This window comes from Dromaius novaehollandiae, chromosome 1, assembly GCF_036370855.1.
Source record: "Dromaius novaehollandiae isolate bDroNov1 chromosome 1, bDroNov1.hap1, whole genome shotgun sequence".
Taxonomy (NCBI): Eukaryota; Metazoa; Chordata; class Aves; order Casuariiformes; family Dromaiidae; genus Dromaius; species Dromaius novaehollandiae.
In genome coordinates this window covers 217,518,977-217,544,798 of record NC_088098.1, presented here as the reverse complement: position 1 = coordinate 217,544,798, position 25,822 = coordinate 217,518,977, and the positions used below count along the sequence as shown (strand labels likewise).

General features: G+C 43.6%; 2 protein-coding genes across 2 annotated transcripts in view; one reads left to right on the top strand and one right to left on the bottom strand.

The window, feature by feature from the left end:
• The first annotated feature begins 295 nt into the window (after nucleotides 1–295).
• Nucleotides 296–2,414, top strand: TPBGL (trophoblast glycoprotein like). Its single transcript, XM_064524874.1, has one exon. It carries the CDS (start codon nucleotides 296–298, stop codon nucleotides 1,373–1,375), a length of 1,080 nt encoding a protein of 359 aa, XP_064380944.1. The 3' UTR covers nucleotides 1,376–2,414.
• A 2,730-nt stretch (nucleotides 2,415–5,144) lies between these two features.
• The window catches only part of PGM2L1 (phosphoglucomutase 2 like 1), a 44,993-nt gene continuing 24,315 nt past the window's right edge, over nucleotides 5,145–25,822 (bottom strand). The window contains exons 4-14 of the mRNA XM_026115324.2: nucleotides 23,852–23,936; nucleotides 22,823–22,906; nucleotides 20,968–21,161; nucleotides 19,787–19,976; nucleotides 19,460–19,557; nucleotides 18,497–18,677; nucleotides 16,736–16,829; nucleotides 15,256–15,385; nucleotides 12,866–13,055; nucleotides 12,085–12,218; nucleotides 5,145–9,750 (exon numbers count right to left, since the gene is read on the bottom strand). Coding sequence (XP_025971109.2) covers nucleotides 9,648–9,750; nucleotides 12,085–12,218; nucleotides 12,866–13,055; nucleotides 15,256–15,385; nucleotides 16,736–16,829; nucleotides 18,497–18,677; nucleotides 19,460–19,557; nucleotides 19,787–19,976; nucleotides 20,968–21,161; nucleotides 22,823–22,906; nucleotides 23,852–23,936 — 1,483 coding nt within the window. The 3' untranslated portion in view covers nucleotides 5,145–9,647. The remainder of the gene's footprint in view (nucleotides 9,751–12,084; nucleotides 12,219–12,865; nucleotides 13,056–15,255; nucleotides 15,386–16,735; nucleotides 16,830–18,496; nucleotides 18,678–19,459; nucleotides 19,558–19,786; nucleotides 19,977–20,967; nucleotides 21,162–22,822; nucleotides 22,907–23,851; nucleotides 23,937–25,822) is intronic.

Genomic DNA, 25,822 nt, shown 5'->3' with positions numbered 1-25,822 from the left:
CGAGTCCGAGCCGCGCCCCCCCCCCCGCCCCCGACGGCAGCTCCCTGCCCGGCAGCCCCAACCCGGCCCCCTCCCTCCTCCTCCTCCTCCTCCTCCTCCTCCTCCTCCTCCTCCTCCTCCCGCCTCCCCCCCCCCCCCCCCCGCCCAGCCCGATTTGGGCAGCGGCGCGGGCAGCGCTGCCGGCAGAGTCACCGTGCGCCGCGCCGCAGGCAGCCGCGCCCCGGGGGGGCACCTCGGCCCGGCCCCCCCCCCAACACCCCCCCCCCCCCGCGCCCCGCATGCCCGCGCCGGCAGCATGGCCCGCAGGCAGGCGCGGCGCCACGGTGACGGGCGCTGGCTGCCCTGGCTGGGGCTGGCGCTGCTGCCGCTGGCCGTGCCCCCCGCCGCCGCCCCCCCCGCGGACTGCCCCTCGGCCTGCTACTGCGTGGCGACGCCGGAGCTGGTGCAGTGCCGCTACGAGCGGCTGCAAGAGCCGCCGCGGGAGCTGCCGGCCTCCGTGCACAACCTGAGCATCGCCGGCAGCAACCTGAGCGTGCTGCGGCGGGCGGCCTTCGGCGCCCGGCCGCTGCGCCAGCTGCGCCTGCTCCGCCTGCACCACGACAACATCCAGGCCATCGAGGACATGGCGCTGCAGGGGCTGCCGGCCTTGCGCACCCTCGACCTGAGCCACAACCCGCTGCTGTCGGTGGCGGCGGGCGCCTTCGGCGGGGCGCCGCTGCTGCGCACCTTGCAGCTCAACCAGGCGCTGCTGGCCGCGCCGCTGGAGGAGCAGCTGGCCCTGGCGCTGGGCAACCTCAGCCTGCGGCGCCTGGAGCTGGCGGGCAACGGGCTGCGGGCGCTGCCGGCCGCGCTGCTGCCCGCCGGCCTCGAGGAGCTGGACCTGCGCAACAACTCGCTGCAGCGCCTGGCAGCCGCCGAGCTGCGCGGCCTCGAGGCGCCGGCGCTGCGGGCGCTGCAGCTCTCGCTGGGCGGCAACCCGCTGCGCTGCGACTGCGCCCTGCGCCCGCTGCTGGCCTGGCTGCGGGGTGCCGCCGCCGGGCGGGTGCTCGACGCCCGCAACCTGCGCTGCGCGGGGCCGCCGGCGCTGCAGGGAGCCGCGCTGCTGCGGCTGCGGCCCGAGGGGCTGGGCTGCGCGGGCGGCGAGCCCGGCGAGCCCGGCGAGCTGGAGACGGCCTCCTACGTCTTCTTCGGCATCGTGCTGGCCCTCATCGGCGTCGTCTTCCTCATGGTGCTCTACCTGAACCGGCGCGGCATCAAGCGCTGGCTGCACAACCTGCGCGAGGCCTGCCGCGACCAGATGGAGGGCTACCACTACCGCTACGAGCAGGACGCCGACCCGCGCCGCGCCAGCGCAGCCGGCCCCGCCGGCCTCTGAGCCCCCCCCGCCGAAATCGCCTGCCCGCCTGGCGCGGGATGCCGCGGTCCACGGATGCTGCAGGGCGCCGCGGAGCATCCTGTAGTTGGGAGCATCCCGCAGCCGGGAGCATCCCGCAGCCAGGAGCATCCTGCCACCAGGAGCATCCCACAGCCGGGACCATCCTGCACCAGGAGCATCCTACAGCCAGAAGCATCCTGCCACCAGGAGCATCCCACTTCCAGGAGCATCCTGCAGCCGGGAGCATCCCACAGCCAGGAGCATCCCATAGCCGGGAGCATCCTGCCACCAGGAGCATCCCGCAGCCAGGAGCATCCCACAGCCGGGAGCATCCTGCACCAGGAACATCCCACAACCAGGAGCATCCCGCAGCCGGGAGCATCCCACAGCCAGGAGCATCCTACAGCCAGAAGCATCCTGCCACCAGGAGCATCCTGCAGCCAGGAGCATCCTGCACCAGGAGCATCCTGCCACCAGGAGCATCCCGCAGCTGGGAGCATCCCGCAGCCGGGAGCATCCCCAGCGTGAAGGAGCCCCCCCAGAGGGGAGCATCCCAACCGGAGGATCGCACCTCGCTCCTGTCCAAGAGACGCTTTTGCTCCGCGAGAGCCCGGGTCCTCGCTCGGCAGGGCCGCGGGAGCAGCGCGAGGAACTTCCCCGCCGCAGGGGCCGGAGCCTGGACTTGCCTTTTTCCCTGTACAGCTCTTTCCTATTAGATTTCTATCGGACAAGTGCAAAACTGAACTCAATTCCTTTTTTTTCCCCTCCCTCGGAGAAACCGTGCCGTTTTCCGAGCCCGTTCCCTGATCGTGCTCGCCGTTTCCCTCCGTCCCCGGGCACAGACTCACGGAGCGGTACGGAAAGCGCTGTCTGCATGCTACCGAGCGCGGCGGCAGCGGCGGACGCGAGCCGAGGCCGCGGCCCCACTTTGTAACTGGAACCAAGCGCGGCGAAAGCTCGCCGTCTCGCCCGCGCGCACACGTTCGCTTTAGACCTGTGCCTGTTACTATATCCTAGAGCAAATATATCACAGGCTGCATCCGTTGTAGCGTCTGTTTTCTATACAGCTCGTTGCAATAATTTCGGGGCGCTCAGCGGCTGCAGCATCACTGTTGCGGTCGGGTTTCGCGGCGGAAGGCAGCAGCGAGGGCTCGGCCGTGGGGCAGAGTTTTGCTGCGGCTCAGTAATTACTTGTCCTCACTGTTTTGGTGGCCCGGAGAGCGGAGAGGTGTTTTTGCGGCTGACGCACAGAGCTCGGGTTTTGCCGGTGCTGCTCCTGCCCTGCTAGGGGGGAAGGGGCAAATTGTGCAGATTGAGGTTTTCGAAGCAGTTTTGGGCTCCGGAGTGTTTTAGTATCTGATTTCTGAGACACCTGAAGCTGCTGAGCATCAGGGAGAGCCGGTGGGGGACTGCAGCTCGCTGCTATTTCCGAAAGCAAAGCTGTAGCTTTTGCAATCTGGCATCTTAAAATGCCCAAGTTCGGTGCAATGCTGAAAACTTGCAGCTATTACAATCTGGCACCTTAAAATGCCCAAGTTTGGTGCAATGCTGAAAACTTGCAGCTTTTGCAATCTGGCACTGTAAAACGCCCAGGTTCGGTGCAATGCTGAAAGTTTGTGGCTTTTGTTTCTGGCACCTTAAAACACCCAAGTTCAGTGCAATGCTGAAAACTTGCAGGTTTTGCAATCTGGCACCGTAAAACACCCAGGTTCGGTGCCGTGCTGCAAACACGGGCGCTGCCTTTCCGTGCGCCTGCGGTTGCCTCGCTGTATCCCAGGGGGTTAATTTGTAGTGACTCTTCCTCTCCGGAAGGAGAAAGAAAAGTTTGGAGCAGCTCTGATGTTAATGCAGTTTCGGTGTTGGGAGCTGATGCCTGGATGGGGGGATTCTCGGGTGTCTGCTATAGGGTTGTGCTCACGTGCCCACTGCTCCAGCAGTCGGGGTTTTGAGCATCGAGGGACCGCGTTTTGGGGATATTTGGTGCTGGGCGGGAGGAGCGGTGCTGAGCTCCGGTGGGAACGGGGGGCTCCGGCCACGTCCTGCCGTGGTGGGATGGCTGCAGCTGGCAGCGGAGAGCCAGGAGCCCCGCAGGCTGCGTAGACACCTTGCAAGCCCCAGGCACTGCTGTCGCCTGGCTAATTAATCCAGTTATTAAATTAACATGTAAATTGAGAAGGTCTGAACGCAAAGCACCACTGGGGGAGGCTGCACCAGCCCGTCCCCATCAAACTGTCCTGGAAGAGCAGGGTTGTCCCAGCCTGGCCGGTCCCTCAGAGAGCAGCGTCCGATGGCTCGGAGCATCCTTTTGGGATGCAGCATGGGTGCAGGACACCCACGGTGGGTGCAGGACACCCGCAGAAGGTGCAGGCAGGCCAGCTGCAGCACCCACAGCCCCCTCTGCACAGGCTGGTGGTGACATCCAGCGCCGGCTGCTGCAATTACAGGGACTCTCCGGTCGCCGACCCGTCCGGGGCTGCTCCTGCCCACTTTGCCGCTCTGCAGTAGCCACCGCTCGCGTTACCCCCTGCCCAAATAAACCCTCCGCCTCCGCCCCCCACTGCTCTTTTCTCATTTAACCGGTCCGAAAGCTGCCGGCACACAGTTAAGCCTCTTGCGAGAGCCACGGGATGCGTTGCGCTGTCGGCAAGTTTGCGCCCACCGCAACTCGTCTCCGCCAGCTGCCGAAGCACAGTCCAGTCCCCTGTCCTCGTTCCCCTGCTATGGGCCCAGAAATGGCCCCCTTGCTCCCCTTACCGGCTCCCTTCTAGGGCTGTTGCTTCCCCTGAAGCTAATTCAGCCCCAAAACGCCAGACTCAGAGGCAGGGTCTCCTCCTGGCTTGTGCCAGCCTGCCCCGTGGCCCCAAACATCCACCCGAACCTGCTTAAATATGTATCAGTGATAAATCCACACCTTTTTTTGGAGCACGGGCCCCTTGTTCTCTTTCTGCATCGTATCAGGCCTTTTTCCTGCCCGTGTTTATGGAGATGAAGACAATCCATGTTAGACCACGTAACCAGAAAATGTTCAGCATGGCTGGGAAAGCTCCCCGGGCAGGGAGCTGCAGATGTGGGGCAGATTTTCCTCCTCTAGTTCCTGCCTGCTCAGAAGAAAAAAGAAATAGCCGTATTTGTCAGCTGCCAGACCCTCCGTCCCAAATCTCCGGGTAGTCGCTCCCCCTCACTAACTCACCCGCTCTGGCGTGAGCGGCAGCAGGACCCTCCTCGCCTCTGTCCTCCCTTCCCACCTGGTTCATGGTGGCATCAGTGGCAAATTTAGGTCACAACTAGTGCATTAGGGCTACGCCTTGGGACATCTTTAGTGCCAAACCCCTCGGATGTGACATCTCCTGGTTTAACAGCATGTGGCTCATCTCTCTCTCTCTCTGGGATGAGCTTCTGAACAGCTTCTTCAGGAAATTCTGTTGTCCTCGGGACTCGGGCAACAGAAATCCTGTGTGCAGCCGGGTACGGGGAAGTCCCACCCCAGTCTCTTTTCCTTCTAAAATTCCTACTGTGCTGCTCAGATGGTCACCAGCCACCCCCCAGATTTGCAATCAGGTCCTTTCCCCCTTTTCTCCCCACCGTGCAGCGCGAGCTGCCGAGATCGATGGTGCACGCTGCCTTTCCTCTGTGCAAGCCATGTGTTGTACCAATGCAGTATTCTGAGTGGCACGTGGTCAATATTTCCTTCCCCACCAACCCAAGGATAGTTGATCTTTTTTCAGACAGGCAACACTGTTTGAGTAAAGAACACAGAGGAAACGTGAAGGATTGCTACTACGAAGAGAACATTTTATTACTTAAGACACTTCATTCAGCTAAATCCACATAGCAATACACACAGAAGTACTTCAGAAAAGTGCAAATTCCCACTCCGTATTTATAATATGCCCTAGTCTTACAGGAGACCAGACACTGGATAAACAAGAGTACAGATCTACGACTCCCCAGCACTCTAGACAGGAACAACGCAACTTCAGATACCGAGCTTCAATTACCTTGTACAAAGCTACTTTTGAGCACGCAGTGGGTGGGGGAGGATAGAAAATGCACTGTGTAGCAGGAATTCAGTATCAGGATGGACTCTAATCATCCAGGCATCACCCAACCTCTCTTGTACGGTGGGAACAGAACAGCAAAAAGGGGGAAGAGACGAAATGAAATTTTGACAAAAGTACCTTTAAAGGGAACATCCAATTTTCAGCCTTATTCATCTGCTATTTTTTGTTGTTTTAAAGAAACGGCACATAGCATTTAACGCATGACAAAAATTGGGGTTGGTGTGGTGAAACGGGCAGACCAAACCCTTTGCTGAGACTACGGACTCTTAACCTGCAACACACGGTGCGACGGACATTACAGCCACTGCACTGCGTTGACGTGGCGAGCTACACCTCCGCCGTCCGGTCTCTGCAAGCATCTCATCTCTTCGTGCCCTGGAATCAGTTCTTTATGTCCAGGCCTGGATCTGAGATGTCCTGTAGCCAGCAGTGGCTACACCAGATTCTTTGTAAAGTTCTCCATGAAGCGTTCCTCAGACGCAGGAGTAACATTCGAAGCAAGCATCAGGACCATTCAAGGTGCCAAGGTCAGCACCACCGCAGTATTTTTTCTAGAATTAACAGAACAGCTTTCCAAAGACAGTCTACACCTTCTACCCCATTCTACACAAAAGAAATCATCATTCCACCTGGTGGCTTTTCCCCCCCTCGATATTTTGGGAAATGCACACAACCACACACCTTTAGTAAAATGAGAACTGAAATCCCTAATACTTTAGGAACCAGGCACACATGGGACAAGGAGTGCAACCTGACTACTGCTACATCAGGGAATAACATCATAATTTCCAACATGCAGGTATCCTTTGACTAAAGATACAGCAAGAGCCTGAGATTAGTCGAGAACTACCCAAGGCAGGCGAGAGCCCCAGGCACTGCACACTGCATGTTGTAAGTCACTCCAATGCCTGAAACAGACACAGAGAATTTTAATCCTTACTTTACTATGTGGATGATACAAATAAGCGCGCACGCGCACACACACACACACACACACACACACACACTTCTTCACAAAAGAAGAACTAGGTATTTAAAATAAAGGAAATTAGGAAACCTATTCAGGCAGGATCCCAGTTACCACATATCTGAGTGAGACAGATTAAACTCACCACATCAAAAATGGAAAAGACACGAAAGAAGCACTCTTAGTTTTATCAAATGCTAAAAATAAATCACTGGCGGTATAGTTACAGTTTAAGTTGATGATGTGCTGTAGACCAGCCTTTGAAAAGGTGTATGTTAACTGGAAGCGCCTAGTAAATAACACCCAGAATGTATTTTGATCTGTTACCTGCCTCCCGCTCAAGTTTTCATAGCCTTTGTTCTTCTCCGAAAAGTAGTAAAGAACAGACTACAGCTGAAAGAGGATTGTGCACAAGTCCAACAAACTCTAACATTGTGTATAACAAAGTTATAAAGCAATAAAATAAGAGAATTACAGTCCTTCACAATAACAGAAGGGAGGCAAGACAAGAGGGAGGAGAAAAGGAAAAAAGTTCCACAAATGGAACAGTATAAATATATCAAACAGTTCAAATACAATAGGAAAACAATGGTAGCAGCAGTTTTAAAACAGCAATAGTTATTATACCCTTAAAATACATTCAATGTTGTGCCTGTTGCTGTCATTCCAAAAGCACTACTACATCTATAACATACTGCTCAAATAATAAGGGCCTCAATCTATCGACGAGAAGAATCCCAGATACTTAACTCCTCAGGTATGCTTTTACTAAAGATATTTAACCATGAACAGCGACCAACTTTTAAGAAGGCCGATTTCAAAATATAACTATAATTTTCTTCTATACTACATTTACAGCTCTGGCCTACTGATACAAAGCAGACCTCTCCGGGAAAGAGCAGATTCCTGCTCTTTGCAGGAGCAAAACACAACTCACGAGACGTAACGCCCAATACTGACTGCTACGATGCGCACACAGCTGGCCTAACCACACACAATAAGCTTTTTACAGTGTTTATCTTTGTTCAAAATCATGTTCTGAAGTGACTTGTTCTCTTCTGAACTATTAGTAGGATATTTAAAAACAAAATCCAAAACACCTAAGGCCTTGAGTCGGCTGCCAAGGAAGCAAATTACAAAACCTCCTTCAACTTCAGTGGAGTCAGAGCAGGACCCAAACCTACACCTTCTTGTGGAAGCTGAAGACAAAGCAGCACTCGGAGACGTGCCCTCGCACCTCTGATACCTCCCCAAAGCTGTGCAATATCATGAGTACGCTCAAAGCTGAAATGCTTTCACCTATTTTCCCCACTACGTCAGTCAAATGTACAATCAACAAAAAAAAAACAAAACAAAAAAATCCATAAACACCACTTTTTTGGCATTAGATACACTTCACTCAATTGCAGAACTATTTGGAAATATTTTCTCTTAAAATAAAAAATAAATAAATATTGGTGGCAAATAAGAATTTGTGCAACACACCTTTTGCAGTACATGTACATTCACATACAGCAAAATACCTATTCACGGTTATAGTGCAAAGCTTCTGTCAGCATGAAATACCCAATACTCGCACAGACACAGAAACCTCGGTGCTCTTTGAAGCCATCTAGATGCAATGCATATAAAACCACTCTGCACAGTCCTATGGCATCAAGCTGTAAGGGTATAATAAGACGGAGGACAAATTTAGAGATTTAACAATAGTGGCAAAACAATGTTTTTAACTTAAGTGCATCTTAAGTTCTTACATATTCTTCAATATAGAGTTTAAGTGTTCAGTTGTGTCCACTTGCTGTATTTAATTACTGTAACGTGAGAGCAGACACATGTCCTGGACACCACTGACCTTGGTCTGAAGGCTTATATTAGTAATTTAGTAGCACACATTAATAAGTACTATTCTCAGTTAATCAATATGCAGTTTTTCTAAATGTGTTGTTTCAGTCAAAAGAGATCTGCCACAGCTTTTCTATGCCAGAAACATGGATTTCATCTTCTGAAACACTAGCTATATGTCTACACTAGAACTTTCTACATCAGCCTATTTTTTGAAAAAAGTGATTAGTAGTATCACTTTCTACTCAAGCAAAGGTAGAAAATGGATAAGGAGAAACAGTAAAAATTTGAATTAAAAGATAAAGATCAATAGTATTTGCAGACTGCTATTCTAACAGATTTAGTTTTCAAAGTGTGACAATAAAAAAAAAAAAAATCAAGGGGGTCCGTGTCTCACCTCCACTCTCTTCCATTTTTCATACATAAGGACATTGTGAATTCAAGTTGTTAAAGACAGAAAAGTCACTAACTAGAATTTTCACAAGTTGCCGAATTCCCAAAACCTCTATTAAAAAAGAACAGTTAAATAGTTAAATAGTTTCTAAGTTCCTTCACGGATGTGTGAAAGTAGATGAAAAATGATTATCTAGCCTACAGTAGTTAGAACTGGCAATTTAACGAACAAATGAACAAGTTTCTACTCATTTGGAAGCCTTGGAAAGGCACTACACAATTCAAAAACCAGACTGCAAGTGGAACTGCATGTGTTGCCACTATTGTTTCACTGTCCAGTAAACATTTTAAGATACACAGAGGAAAGATACAATGCACCAAGAGCACCTTTAACAACAGAAAGATATTTATGCGGCTGAAAAAAGTCGTATCGGAACAACTTGCCTAAACAAGAAATCCTAAGCACTGAATTCTACTTTAACATATTGGTAAATTAAGACCTGTAACAATGACACCTACTTTCACACACAACAGCTATGAAGAAGCAGACTCTTTTTTTTTTTTTTTTTGTCAGTTTGGTGTGATCACTTCCTTCAAATACTATGAGTACCAGATTTTAAAACCTTTTCACACAAAAAAGTACTGGCTACTTGAAATTAGTTTAAGACAAAGTCCAGAGGCTAATATTAGCTGTCTCATACCTTCTACACGAGTTCATTCACATTGGTATAATTCAATTAGTCTTTTGGTCAAAAGAATGCAAAATTCCAGTTAATAAATTCCATCCCTCTCCTTCATTTCTTTTCCCCTTTTTCCAGTCTGTTAGCCCGGACTTTGGTGAAAAAGCTGACAAAAGAATGCTGCTTCTATATAGATAGAAATGTAGCTGTTCATTTAAACACACACACACACACACACACACACGTTAAATGGAGTTCTGTTCTTGGTTCCTTTGCTTCACGTGACGCAGTGCAAGCTGTCACTTCTTTAAACACCAGTTACAGGAGCTCTAAGCAGAACGCCAGATCAGTCCGTTCTTATCGGGTTCAAGAAAATTCTCAATTAAAGCCTCAATAAGCTTCTGAAGTTCTTCTTCAAGAAAGGTTCTGTCACTAGAAAGAGAATAATCAGATGACAGAGGTTAGATTAGCATCAAGCATCTATTTTAAAAGTGCAAGATCCGGTGGTGATGGACTAGCTCTATTACTTTTCTTACTACCATCAACGTGGAAAGACTCCAATCTGCTTGCTCATCAAACTACTGTTTGGTAGGGATTATCACAACATTAAATTAGACATGAAAAATAATAGCCACTAGAGGTCTCTCATCTAGCAGAAAAAACACAAAAACTAGTGGCTGTAAAACTGATGCAAAACAAACAGGTCAGATACAGATCAGAGGCTGAGAAAAAAATAAGAATGAACTACTAACGGAAGTGGTAGATTCTCTATATCCCTCTTTAACAGGCTCCAGATGCCCTTCTAGCAGATATGATGGTGTTTCAACTGAAGCATGAATTACAAGGACTCAGTAATTGGGTAAGTGTCACAGCTTAAAAGAAGACACCATAATATAGTAATCCCTTCCCAATTTAAATGCCCAGACCTTTATTGGTATGAAAAGGCAAAAGCCACATTTGCACAAAGACTAACGCATTGCAACACACCTTTAAAGATGCATACTCCCTTTCCTCCCCTGTACGTCTCACTGGAGGAAGAGGAACTCAGTCTGGTTTTAAAGAATGGGCAAAACGAGTTTTTTTTCTTTACATTTGCTTTGTTCATTTGTGGAAGTGGAAATACGCTTTTGCCCTTCAGGTCATCGCTTCCTTTTAAAAAGCACCCAAGAACACTACAACAGAGCAGACCTTCCTGATGGCCCGCTTTTAAGATTAATCAGTAAACAACAACTTAGAGAAGTATTTGCAAAGCTATCACAGGAAAGAGTGCTTTGAGGCAGCTGCAGAGCATTTTATGCCTTGAACCACAGAATCTTGGAAGTGTTTCAAATTCATATTCCAAATTATAATTGCCACTATCCAGAGTTTTTACTGAAATTAAAGGTCACTGTATTCTTCCGAGTTACCAGAACGAACATCAAAAGCTGCAATGACCCATCAAAGTATCTCGGATACTTTGTTCCTCTCTCCACTACTGTTACATATCTGGCCTTTGCTTGTGTTAAGTTTACACTTACTAGGCTGGGGGTAATGTTTCTACAATTTATTTCTTCTTTGTGGGTCCAGCTGTTTGCCTCAACTATATCTTCTCCTTTCTTCAGCTGATAAGACTATATTAGCAGTGTACATCAAATGGTATCTTGCCCACTTCCGGATTTATAGAAGCATGTTCCAGGTGGACTGAGAATTTTTATACCCTCATAAACAAAAAAGTGTATTCATATGCCAGACAATCAGCAAACTCTCTTATCAACGGAACTACAAGCTTCCGACAAGAGTGGCCACTCAGAATGCTGCTGTGTGGAACACCTACCGCTTCTCCGACCTGCTCTTATCAGAAGTGCAATTCAGAACAATTAAAAAAAATAATTCAGACACAGGCCATACCTCCCTTATACACTTCATATGGCAATAAATTAGGATTTAAAGAATAGTTTAGTATCCTGTAGAAAGCTGTGTAGGCATCGGCCTGTATGTCCATTTGCAGGCACATTTTACAAGCACAGGCAATCTACCACTATCCATTGACTGCCTAAGTCTCACCATAATGTTCAGTGATAAAATTATGCTCATCTTGAATTCCTGCCAGTATATAGTAATAATACTCAGTCAGAGGCCCCTTTATGACATTTTCAATTCTCTCCTTCACAGTAATGCTGGGACACAGGTCTAACAGGAGGGGTAATGACACAATTTAATTTAGGAATCTAATTCAAGAGTCTACTTCTCTCCATTAGCTACACCGGGAACCTAGGCTCTTCATCTGTACTCTTGATTTCAATGGTGTACACCTGCCTTATAATTCCCCCTCTTTTTTTTCCCTCCTTTTTTAAACTTGAAGAAGCTGAATTCAGGTGGCTGTCAAAAGGAGAGCAATCTCTATTTATTATCTGTTAACTCAGAGCAACACAGCAGATTCCCAAATGCAACAGGAATCCACCTGGGTTCAAGTACACTTGTCAGCAGCAGCACAACTTCATAACATTTTAATTCTGAGGCAAAGACGAACTGGGGTGAGAACACAACTCTTCTGTAGTAGCAGGTGCTTAAGATTCAATTCTTTGTCTTCTTATGCACCACAGAGGGGTCCCTTATGATCAGTATGTGCATCAGTCTGGCCAGTGTAATGGGTTCAAACATGCAGCAAAGGCTCAGGTTTCAGAGGTGCCGCAGAGGAGCCCTTCCCCGCTGGGGAACCAGTGACTCGGTACTGTCCTTTCAGTCTGCAGGCATTTTGCCACGTGGGCACGCAGACCCGTTACTGACCTCTGTTCAGGCAGCGCGCACATCTCCGCGTAATACTTGATCTTTGGTTCTGTTCCACTTGTCCGAAGGGTGGCAACACAACCATTTTGAAATGTAAAAGTGATCATCTGACTGCTTTTACTCACTGGCAGCACCTACAAGGACAACATTTTAATACAGCACACCCCAACAAACACAAAATTTGCTTTTTAATAAAACAGTCTGTATATACAAATTTAAATAGACATGCTGAAATCCCATGCATTATACATCCACCAACCGGTCCAACAAACTAGAACAAGTTATTTTAGCCTAACATACCAGTCTATCATCTATATCAGGCTCAATACTTCAGTTAGTGGGACTGCCTCCTACTCCCATAGGAATTCCAACATTTGGAAACTTGCTAGCTGGAAGTTCAGCAACTGTTTCCAAACATTCTCAAATGAAGACTTTTAAAATCAGTCCTTAAAACAGAAGATGATGTAGCATCAATATGCAGTATAGCCTTTAGTTTTCTCCAAAAGGCTACAACTTGGAGGAGAGTTGCAGTACCATCAACCTCACTTAAACTAATAAGGATCACTCATTTTTATATCAAAAAAGTCAACAGGATAGCCAAGCCATTTCAAATTTTAAGATTTCTCCCCAGTTCAACATTATTAATCAGTGTATAATATTACTCTAAGTTGATATCCCACATGCTTGACATCATAGCATCTCTCTGTATAGTTCCTGGTGATTTTAACCCTCAGTCTCTTCAAAAAGAGAGCATCTCCTGCAAAAATACTCTCCAACTCACCGATTTCTTATTCAGCTGGCTGCTATCATAGCCAGTGGTAACATCACGTACGTGTAGTACGTTATAAACACCACAAAACTTTGGATAAGACTGAGGGCCATCAAAGTTCCGAAGCTTTTCAAATATCCTTTTGATAGTAGGAGGATCATAGCACAAGAAATAGGAAGTCTTTGATATATGATATCCATACCTACAAGCAGAAGAATTTTTTCAGTTACAAGATTCAGAAGTTTTCTGCACACTTGTTTTCTATAATAAATCCAATTTTGGAAAACAAAAGAAAAAACCACAGTAAAACAAAGAACACCATTTTCACAAGTGTGAGAACACAGGTGTCTATATGCAAATCTTTGGACTCCGAAGCAGACTTCACTGCATTCCTTGGAATAACTTGAGGTATTTTTAAATGCAAAGGTTTTGGTTCCAAAGAAGTAAAAGCAAGTGGTTTGGCTAAGTGCAGCCTTGGTAGCCATCAGGAAATTAATATGCAGCACCATTCACACAAGCATATTACTAAACTGCATTTTGACTTCAACGATCAAAAATTGTCGACTGTAGCTACGTGAGCAGTCACAACAAAAGATTTCAACAATCTTTGAGAAAAGTGACTGATCATTTCATCCAAGTTAAAACTACTGTCACCAATCCAACCACAAGCAAGCACTCACTAGGTACAGCAACCTTGTTTGCACTTCCAGGTTTAAGATGTTCTTCACTATATTCCACCCACTCCTCATCCTACAGAAAATGAGAACTCTGTAGAGACCCGTCTTTGCAGCCTGCAAAATGAGTCTGATTAGAAGACAAATCCTTTGCCCATCATTATCCTTGTCAGTTTTTTGACCCTGCTGTGCAGAGACTGTTTCTGCTCCAGTTTGCATATGACAGGGTGAACTCCTGAGTGCCACAAAGAGACAAATGGCCAGAGGCAAAACTGCCTCAAGAGCTTTTTAGTAGCTGAGCCTAAACCATAGGCCACAGCGGCACTAATATATCTTTTCAAGGTCCATGTAACCTACAAACCTTGTGCAACTCTTGGCTTTTTTATTTTAACCTAAGGTAGGAAAACATGCAAGATTGTTACATGCATCTACAAGTAGTGCAGTGGAATCCCATTTAAACAGACTTTGACACAAATCTTAGAAACTAAAGTCTTGTAACAAACTTTGCACTCTACACATTGCAAAAATAAAGAGAATGTGTGAGCTATGTCTTTAGTTAACCACTGTATGGGAACCACTGTAACACAACTCTTCCAAACCAAGCTATTTTTCTCATCTTAGAATGCAAGAAGTTATTGCAACAAGCAATGTGAGATTTTATGGGAAAAAGAAGTGATTTTATTTTGCAAAATGCCTAAGCAAGTTGATTTTACCCACTGATGGTACTTACAAGTGTGTAGATATGAGACTAAGACATATTTGTCCAAGGAGCGCACAACACAAACAACAAGAGACACTAGTTGTCTGAACCTTCAACACCTCTTCTGGGTCGTTGCTGATTGGTAATGACAAACTACTTTTGGAAACAGCTTTTATACTCATTAGGACCCAACAGCCCCTTTGCCTTAAACTTTGTTTGCTTCGGCCTACAAAAATTTTACACAATTGTGCTAACCATTGTTTGTGTTTCTTTGTGCTGCATTTCTTAGGGCCACAGTGCGTCTTCCTGCTGGCCCAGCAGGAAAAGGAATGGCATATATGATTTGCTGCAAATGTGCTGCCATCCTCCAGCTGTCAGAGCACAGGAACTTCTGCTGATGAGCTGTGGTTGATCACGCTACAAAACTTTCAAATTGGACATAAACAACATGTTCCTCATTTTATTGCTGTCAGCTGCGTTTGTAGATATCATACACAGGCCATTCTTTTAATCTTTGTTTTGCTGTTTCTCCTGATGCTTTTACACACTCATTTCCATCCATACTCCATTTTTACCAATCATAATATTTCTATTACCATTTTGTATAAGGACAGAAAATGACTTTTTAATAATCTCCAGACTGGGTTTAAGTGTAAACTATTAAGCATTTAAAGAGATGCACATGGACCACAACTAAGATACAGCTACCTGTCAGAAGAGAAGAGAACTAACATAGCATGAATCAAGTAAGAGATCAGAGTTTGCAAGGTTGGTCCATAGGCAAAACTCTACTCTTACATAACTCATTACAGATACCAAGTAGAAAGGGTCTCTTCAGTCCTTTGGGATATATGCTCTTTAAGTGGCATCTGTAATACTGAAGATCACAATCTGTAGTAGCAACAACAACAAAAAAAAAACCTACATTGAGAAAACATTTGAGGGACGTATACATTAAAAATATTTACTAGATGACTTACAACTCGAAAATGGTTAAGTAGAATGTATTAAAGAAAAATACAACTTACGTTTCATATATCTCAGTGAGTTTCTGTGCTAGTGTTTGGTTCTTGGCCTCCAGGTAAGTTGCCATTTCAGCTGTGACCACAGCAGCACTTACACCATCTTTATCCAACACTGATGTACCACACATGAACCCTACAAGGAAAAAGTTTATTACGGAAAACTAAGCTAACATTCTACAACATGGATTTATTTGCGTGAAGTTGCAACCCTCTTTCATGTAAATGAAAGTGTAAGTTGTCTTTATCACTGCACATGAATGCACTCTTCTAAAAAATCTAATTAACTGAGGGATTATAGGGCTGGAAAGATATGTGCTATGATCTGTTAGTTCCGGACAGATAACGTCTGCTGTCTGTGGGAATCCCTCACAGTGCAGTGATAAACAGAAGTATACGTATGTTTTCTATAAGTACATCGATACTGCAAAAAGTTTTGCCAGTAATTTGAATCAAAGGAACCCCTACAGATGCAGGCTTGGTAAATCATGCTCCACAATACTGCAAAGCTACTATCTTTTTGAAGGGATTCGTGAACAAGATCTTGACTCCTTATAGTCAAGTTTCCTGAATTTTATGAATGTGGGAGGAAACTTGCATGGACACACACCCTCTTCAGTAAGGGCTTCATTTTCAACTGATATACTGTACGGGAATACACTCTCCTAAAGGGCTGCCATTCAGCCTAAGAAATGGAGAACTCCTATAGCTGAAATGTTCACTACACAGTTCTGTACAAATGAGTGGTTTTAGCAAGACTACCAGTGAGAATGGAGTGCTCATGACCGTTTAATGAAAGTTGCCATAGAATTGCCAAGCGTTGATAATGAAAGTTAATTGTTTTTAGTTAGTGATTTAAAGTCATTAAAAAACAGTTGAGGGAAACCTTCAGCAAAACGAAAAGCAGCTTCTAAAGGCAAGGTCAGAGAGATTATTCATGCACTTCCATGACGTAGTTAATGTTATTACTACACAGAACTACACTCCTCAGGCTTATTTCTTCAGAGGGGATGGTGTTTGGCTCCTGGAGGAAACACAATAGTGGTGCGATAGCCAGCGTGACTGCAGCAAGCCCCTGGACAGCCTCTCAGCTCCATAAAGCCATTTAACAATTAATCCTCATGGAGAGGAGGTATACTGTGAGGTATAACTGGTTAATAACAGATCCTGTGCTTGATCTTAGTTAAGAGGCTAACAAGCAACAGTACTTTAGCTCTGGCATCTCAAGACTGTCAGCTTGCATCAGAATCAGGAAACTGCACAGGAACAGTATCAGAATGAGGGATTTGACTGGACCATAGTTGTTAATACATCATTTATTATGACAGTTGGCAAGTTGGTATGATGAGAGCAAAATAGTAAGCAGAAGGACAAAGAACAAAAATCAAGTACTTCTGCGTTTCTTTTCACAACTAAGACCACTGCTTTATAGTCACAGTTCCCCCACACGCCTCTCAACATTTTAAAGTTATACTAATCTACATACCAATAGACTCTTCAAAGGCAAAGAGAATTTCTTTTCCATTATCTAGGAGATCTTTTACTCTACTTCCAATCCATTTAAAACCAGGGAGTGTTTCCTGAAACACAAAAAGAAAAAAGAAAGGTTGCACTACATAAATTTTTTCTATTCAATTTCAAGTTAAACAAGAAAGCATGCCCGCTTGATCAAAGGTAACCACTGTTCCCTTCACCTCCAGGATGCTTTCTTAAATGGGAATCTTATGTGCTCGACTTAGAAGTTCAGAAAAAAGCAGAAGTCTCCAACTAGGGCAGGGGGAAGAGGTGATGCATCAGGGATTTTAGGGTCAATGGAAAAGACTGCTGCAGAGTCTTATTTCCTTGAAAAAATTTTCTTGAGATCAATCAGATTTGAATAACAGAGGCGAGGCAGTAAAGATAAACATCATACAATTTGGACCTTCAGTTTAGATCATGAATCTAAGGCAAAGAATCATTGAACAGCATTTTACTAATGAATACTCAACTAGGAACTGAATATCAAACCCAGAAATAAATGTGCTTGAGAGATTGTGGTTCTTTTCAAGATCAGATAAGAAGATCTCACCTTTCTACAGTGCTTTTTAGGTGAGACAACAGTACAAAGTTGACAAAAGACAAAAAAAGACAACAATATAAATAGCAATTTGAGGGACTGTAAAAGCCATGCCTTTGCTCTGCAGATCACACAAAAGCAGTCAAAACTTTAGGAGCTGATCTTCTCAGAGAAAGGGAGGGTACAAAGAGGGGAAGCTTTTCAACAGCAGACAGAGGGGTTCTATAAATTCCTGTTTTCCAATCAAATGCGCCTCTTTCCTGGAAGAAAACTATGACCAGTATTTAGTGAGATAGTGAAATTCACTATAGGAAGTGATATTCGACCTGGCTACGCGTATCTGGACAGTCATTCAAAATGGCTTTCACAGCTGTTTTCAATGTTTTTTTTTTTTTTTAATTCTTCATTATCTGGCAAAATATTTTTTTCTACTATACACTGATTTAACTGGGACATTTGTATTAAACAGGACCTGGATCTTAGTACGTTTGTTTATGCTAAGCTTTTGAGCCCTTGCATCTCTTAGGGCTAACAGCCAAAAGCCCCAGAAATCTGAGAAATCTGTCAGTTTGCAGTTGGACCCCCCCCCCCTTTTTCTTTTTTTTTTTTTTAAGTCCTTAAAGAAACAACACCAAGTATCTGAGCACAAGAGTTCTTCCATCTGTCACAGTTTAAAGTAAAATCAAATTTAAAACCTACTAATAGACTGGACACCCAAAAGAACATTGTGCAATCTTTAAATGTTTGTCACAAAACCATTAAAAAGCATTTCATTTTTGTAGGAAACACACCAATACCACAGGCTCGCATTCTCTCACGCAGAAGAATTTATCTCCAGGAAAATAACCAAGACAAACCCATTCCACTACATTTGATATAAGTCTTAATTTCTGTCACCCATTACAGCTTCCTTGCAGCTTTCCATATGTTGATACAATAGTCTGTATTTACTGTAATGTACATTAAGAACCACTGCAGATATAAGTCTGCCTGATACTGAAATCAGACTCTTCTGAGTAAAACAGCATTCCTCATAAGTTGGACTGCACAAAAATTCACAGCCAAAAGATTGAGAAAGATTTGTCTCAAGTTTGTCATTTTGTAAACTCATAAACAGAGGGCTACGTGGAGAAAATGGCAATCAGATTTTACTCTGCTGAGGAAACAACAAATCACAAAAAACACACTTACTTCAAAGTGAAATCCTTCTTTAAGTGCAATTGCCCTCAAAATTTTAGAGGAGACTGTAGTTGCTAACATGTAAACATTCTTCACATCAGCATCTTTGGAACAGTTTTCCTTCCAGCAAGAAAACATCCACCACCCAAACAAAGCTGCTAGCTCGTTGCCAGTGAACACCTTCCAGCAGCCACTACAGACAGGACAGAAAATAGCAGTGCTTTTTCAGGTTCCCCTGGAGCATCTATTCAGGGGGAGGTGTTTTTTGCAGTCATTGGAACAGGAATTTGAGCATACTACTGACAAGCTGCTCTATAAAAAGCCGTGATACTAACAGGACTCCACATTTATGACACCTCAATGATTTACAAGCTCAGCGCACTCCGTTAGCAAGCAAAGACACCAATTAAGTTTCCTTACTGTCAGCTTTCAAACAGCTTTGGTCTTTTTAATTTATCAAACAGAAGTATAGAAGCCTAAGTTTTTGGCTTTAGGCAATACCTGTGCAACTGCATATTACAGTTACTTGCACAATGGTCAGAATTTGGGTCTGTTAGCAGGAAAGAAAAATAATTTCTATTCAATATGAAGAAGCCAGGAAAAAAAAAATCCACATCAGTTAACTGTCCCAAGGCAGCATTTGTTTTTCTACTAGAAGTCAAAAAGCAGACACAACAAGACTCTATTGTCTTTAACAACCACTTAACATTTCAGTAAAGTTTTATCAGTATTACAGTATATGGCCAGATAAGTATTTCATCACATCTTTTCCAAGTTATTAACTGATTTTAAGATACATTACTTCAGCTAGAGCTATAGTAAAAGATGAAGTTAGCTATTTGGATATTTTTCTTGCTAAGTCACAGCAGTAAAGAGGGATTTTAAAGTGTGTATCTGTCTATCTCATCGGGACATTCAGTGATTTTCACCGCCTTTTCTTCAGGAAGGGATAAAACAAAAGGTCCCATTACTTACTTCCCCTGTTGTTCTGCCACTGCTAATCTATCTGCATCTGGATCCGTGGCCACTACTACTCTAGCACTTTCTTTCTCTGCAAGCCGCAGTGACAACTCCTGGTGGGAAGAGGGGAGAAAAGACGACAAAAATCAAGTAAACCCATAATGATAGTTCTTATTTATAACATGTAGTGAAAGAAAATCTCATGTGGATTGCCCACTGCATTAACACAGCTGGAAGCAAGTTGTTCCCTGTTCTCTTCCCAGCTTTTTGTCACAGTATCATATCCAGACAAAGGAAAGCCCACAGAAATACATAAATCTAATGAAGTACAAACAAAAATACCAGCACAGATTCTCCTTCTTCAGGATTTGGACATTTGACAGTAGAGAAGTCTGGATCTGGATCTTTTTGTTCAGGTACTGGAATGGGCGGCTGAAAGCCAAATGCTTTAAAAGCCAGCTGCACGTAGTCGTGTCCAACTCCATGAAATGAGGTATGAACAAACTTCAAGTTTGTTTGCATGTTTAGCTCCCTGAGAAGGGAAAAAAAAGAGAAAACAAAAAAAAGTAACATTTTAGTTTTTTCACAACACTACCTTCACGTGGAAAAGCGAACTAAAAAGATGACACAATTATACTTTGTACTATTCTCCTGATTTCTGCAGCAATTTCAAAGGCGGCACAAGTGAAAAGCGTTCATTTGGACATTCACTAGAAATTGCTGGTTTGAAGCTTCTCCTTGTGGAAAGCAGAATATTTACCTTCTACTGAGCTGGCTGAAAATCTCCCAAAACTGAACCATTAATTTCTACAAGAAATTTGAGCTCTTCTACCATTCTGAAGATCTTACCCCAACTCTACTCCACCTACATGCCTCATTCTGCTCCTTTACTGTTTTCTTCAGCCCCACCTAACCTTTAATCGTTTCATTTCTATTTCACGCATGTACGCCTCACACCTTGCTCTGAATCTCAGCATTTTATTCATTTTTTCTCAACTCTGAGCACATTCATTTGCACATCACGCTTCATACCAGGGTGTTATTGTAGCCTGGTGTCCAAAGGCAGTGACTGGACTTGTGACTCAAATGAGCTGCTTATTGTCAAAAAGTACTATCTAGTCCTAATGATGACCATCTAATTTACAGAGACACACTAGGGAAAGGATGGAATAAGACAGAACAGGGAGATGATTCAAAATTCTTCCCATGAAGAAGCGTGCAGAACAACAGCCTCAAGCACCGATGTCCCTGGCAGGGTGGAGCATCAGGCTTCTGAGAACCATAAAGGCAGAAAGCAAGTCACTGATCTGTGGCGATAAAAATTATTGCACGTAGGTCAGAAACTGTAAAGCTTCCAGAAGACAGAACAAGCCCTAAACCCAAATCAAAAACGTTTATGTATGGAAGCATTTTATCCTTTGTTATTAAAGTCTAAATTGTATCTCTCAGCACTCAATTTACCACATGGTATCCCACAGCCCACTTAAAAATATAATTTTAGTACAGTTTATTTTATACAATACCTATGATAACAGATCTTTTTCAGATCTTCCATATAACAGTCACAAATTTTCTTCAGAGGATCTTGTCTGAGGGGACTGGTATCTACCAGATTCTCATTCCAAGAGCCATTCCATGGTTCAACGCACTCTTCTATACATTTTATAATTTCCTTATCATGAGGAGATGTGATCTGTGCTCCATTTTCCCAATAAACCTAGTACAAATTTAAGGAAAACAAGACAAAAAGTTTATTACAAAGATCATTAACTTCATAAATTCTCTTAGATAGAGGATTTCATGTGCTTCTAGCTTCTTGAAGTTACACAGAAAAGACCAGCAACAAGCTGGCTCAGTTCTCAAAAGTAATTTTGGATTACATAGGTTTAGGATTTCAAGTATGTAATGATAGCTATTCAGCAATATGACCTACTTTCAAAAAAGCTGGTATTCAGCTATTACAGCTGAAATCATCAGGACATGAGAAACTGATGCTAGGCACTCACATCTGAAAGTGTTGTGCAAAGTGTAACAGGAGAAAAACGTTACTTTCTACATAGTCTGGCATTTCTTTTAGAAAAGGACAACTTGTTTTCAAAAATCAGAGCAAAAGAGGTAGGCAGTGTGCCAAGGCACATTTTTTTCCTGTAACAACTGTAATCTTTCAACTAGAAGCACTATCAAGCCCCAAACTAAAAAAAAGTCTTTGTCAAAGAATTATCAAGATGCCTATTTTCCTGTAATTTTGTTTCCAATAGCATGGTGGAGTTCACAGCACAGACTTTCTGCTCAGAACAATTTCTCTCTCTTTTCCTGACTGCTGGCTTTGATGAAACCTACAGGCACTCGAAATACCTTCAAAACTATGATTTTGTCAAGTTTGGTTAAAATTGTCCGAAACCTTCAAGAGTTGTTGAATTGCCAGGGGAAATAGCGGAAGATAAAACCTTTTTTTTGTGAAAGACAAGGGAAAAAACGGTATTCTGACAAAAGTAAATGCTTTTGTATCAAAAGACAAACATAATGGGTTCTTCATAAATGAAGCACTCTGAAAATTGATGTGCCTTATTTTCTCATTCATTGCAGAGCTAAATGTTTGTAGAGCTGAAGTACTTCACAACTTGTTCCACAGAGGACAAATGCAGTACAGTCACCTCCCCAAGAGTTATCTATACGCAGTGTAATGTGATTGCTATTTCTTATCACTACCATTACTCACTGCCTGTTAAATAAGCTTCTCCAAGGCTAAGTTCCATTTTTTATGCTTAGGTTTCAATTCGGATCCTCAAAAAGTTTAAAAAAAAGGAATCATCTGTTACAATACTGCATAAGCAACTTTTGCTAGTATGGATGGCTACACTGCTCCAAGCTTTCAAGAGGTGAAGTAAAATTAAGCTACGTGTCTCCCACTGCCTAGAGAAAACATCTTGTAGGGAATACCACAATAATTTACAGAGTTTTATCAATCAACTATTAAATTGTCACAATCTTCAGCACAGTTACCCACTGCGCTGACCAATTCATCTATGAAGTTCTTGTTCACTTTTGATCTCATTTCTAAATTTCAGAAGTGAGCACATAATAAATTGCTTAAGCATTTCTTTACCTGTTGATTAGACTCTGAGGAATGTCACAACAGACTTGCACTCAAGATACACAAGTAATGCTGTTTTAAGTTCCAGCATTAGAAAAAAAATATGTAATTGAAAAGTCTATGAAAGGATGAGTTACTTGAAATCACTTTTCTTCCTAATGAACGCACACATGCACACGCCCCCCAGAAAAAGCCAAAATGTCTGTCAGTGCATCCAAGCCATATACATAATACTGGAAAACAGTTGGCCATGATACGTTACAAACTTCAAGCCCAGGACTTACCTTGTATCCGTTGTCCTCCTTCCGGTTATGGGATGCCGTGATCATCACACCAGCAACAGCTTTGAGCTGCTGAACAGCATAGGGCTGGGGGGAAAAAAAAATACACCAAAAAAAAAAAAAAAACTCATCAATTAAACCACGAATTTGGCAGCTGGCACAAGGATTATTAAATTATTAGGACGGTTTCCCAATTGGATGCTACAGCAAAATTGGCTCTTAATGTTTCACCAGCTTATCTGAAAACTATACACTTATCATTCTGTTTTCTGTGGAGAGAAAAATTGTTCAGAGTAACACTATGCTCTTGAAAAAAAACTGAAACAGAATGATGGGATTCACCTTGTTGAAAAACAAACTACAGATACTTCTATCTAAATAACGCCTAGTCCTTTCAGTCCTTCCCTAGAAAAGAGATCAACACCACGAACAACATACTAGAAAAGCATTTTCTATTTTGCAAGAAGATCTAAAACTGCAAGAAACAGCTTCCACAACTTGTCCCGAGAAATTAAGCACATTTTCAATAAATCTTTAACATCCTCTAAGGGAACAGAAAGCTCTATTGCTTGAGATATTAGAAGTGAAAACAGTCCTTTATTTCTTCCACTCTAAGCAGCATTCCTGTGCAGTCCAAAAACATACACTCCCTCTATGCATATTTCTGCGCACAGAGGAATATTCTCTTTGATCCCTACGACACTTACATGTTTAAGCACAGAATAAAACAACAGCAAAATGTGTCACCTGTAACTAACAGAGCAAAGCTTGGACTGCAGTAAGTACTGCCCTAGTATAGCAACACCTAGGATGAAATGCGATTCTGTTGACTATTTGCACAGAGAAGAATTCAGTAACTTTTTTTTTTCTTTTTTACAGTCTCCTTGAAGAGCCAAGCAGTCCCGACATCCTCTGTTTTCCTGCTTAAATGCTGCAATTTGAGAAGAAAATTACGAGTTCACTTTTTAAGTAAACTTTCAAATTCTCCCTTAACTGTATCACATCAATACAAAAGAGATGATGACGACTCACCACAAAGGGTGTGGGGACATAAGTTGAAAAGAAGTACACAGGTACATCTTTGGCCAGGAGGACTGCTGCAGTGAGCTTCGCAAGTCTATCAACGGGAAGAAGAAAACATTCGGTCAACCCAACTCCCCATGACAATCCAATACCCATATAATACTACGGTAACCTCCATTTCACCTGTCTCCTACTTCCCTCTAGTGTTTTTCTGATTACACTAAATGTTGTATCTTACAGTTTGTACTGCCAATATCATGCAGTTTTCAGGTTGTAGAATCTGAGACAGAGTTGGCATCTGTTGACCAAAGAGTGCAAGGCACTTCAATCAGCCATGTAAATTAGCCAGGGATATCAAAAAAAAAAGACAGAGCTTACTGGTGTAACATCTATCCCTAATTCAAAAGACAGAACCAGGCATCCCAAAGAGCACAGCTTGTTCAGCAATTTCAGACAGTTTGCATAGAGCAGACCTACTCCTAAAACATACTGCTGCAAACTGGCATATTCTTATTCCAGTCAATTTAGAAACAGTTACAGCACCTGCGTTTTTAAATCTTGCTGTTAAAATAATCTTTTCCTTTCAAGAAGCAGAGAAATTAATTCTCTTTCATGTGACAGTTTGATAGGAAGCAGTTCTTTTCAAGTCAGGTATACACAACTCAGCAGTTAACGTTGGGAAGTCTTGCTCAGAGAGTCGAAACAGATGAGAGATTACATAGCATAAGTTTATTTTGCTCACTTATTTTTACAGAAAAGTATTAATACTTAATTACTTATCTCACATGATGAGTATACTGTAACAGTCTAACTTTCAGTTACTCTGAATTTCACTATAGTGCCCATTAAATGTAACCTGAACCACTTAAGAGCTTGCAGGAGCTATGCTTGTAGTTGAAGCTACAAGCTGGCTTGTATTTCACAACTGACTCATGCCAATGTAATTATGGGCAACTGCCCGAAGTTCTGCCATCTCCCTCGCACCCGGCCACCTCCCTCAGCGCTGGAGCTGGTGCAAAGAAGGGGCACTAGTGCTCACACAGACATAAAGCAAGCTGGGTGCACACGCTGATTTGACTGAAAAAACTCTTTTGTGCAGGTTCAATTTGATTTTAACACTTGTGTAACTGTGTGTCAATCCAAGGAGACAGAAGAAAGCATGCAGTTGAGAACTGAATTGCTCCTTTGATGTGAGAAAAATTAAGAATGCGCTGCCATCAAGTCAGAATTACAAGCTTTGTGAGGCTGAAAAGGAGTATTTCCCTTAAACATCTACATTTTAAAGCTGTATATAATCCAAACAACCTGGATAACAGTACCTGCAAATCCAATATAATGTATAAGTTTAAAAGCTTTATACAAAGGCTGGCAGATAATGTACGACATATAAAGATCAGACCTGAAAGTGTGGAGATGGAGACTTGGGAGAAGTGGAAAAAGTCTTAGAAGACTGTCATTAGATTCTGCACTCTATTATACCAAGGACTTGCATATTTTTACAATATTAAATGTTGAAAATAATGACAAAAATAAAAAAATTAACTACAGTCACAACTGTTTTTTTTTTTCTAAAGCATGCTATTACATCATGATCTGTTTTCCTCCCCTAATGACAAGATCTGCAAGGAATTAGGGTTCCTTAAGAATTCAAAGAGCACCTCTCTCAGTAACATTACACCTCTTGGCTAGACAATCCTCTCTTCCCCCTCCCTGCAAATAGCAGAGTTTCACATCACTGGAAGTTTACGTTTTAAGCATTCCAGTTAAGAGATTCCCAGTGCAGAAATACACTAAGATCACAGACTAATGTAATGGCTACCAAAACACTGGATTACAGTAAGCTGAAGGTAGAATTCTTCTCCCCCAAGCAAGTTTAATCAGAAGTGCAATATAAAAGACTGACAGTGTTAACAATAGTGCACTAACATTAAATGATTTCAAGCTAGGTGTTAGTATTCTGAATTTACCTTCACATTCAAA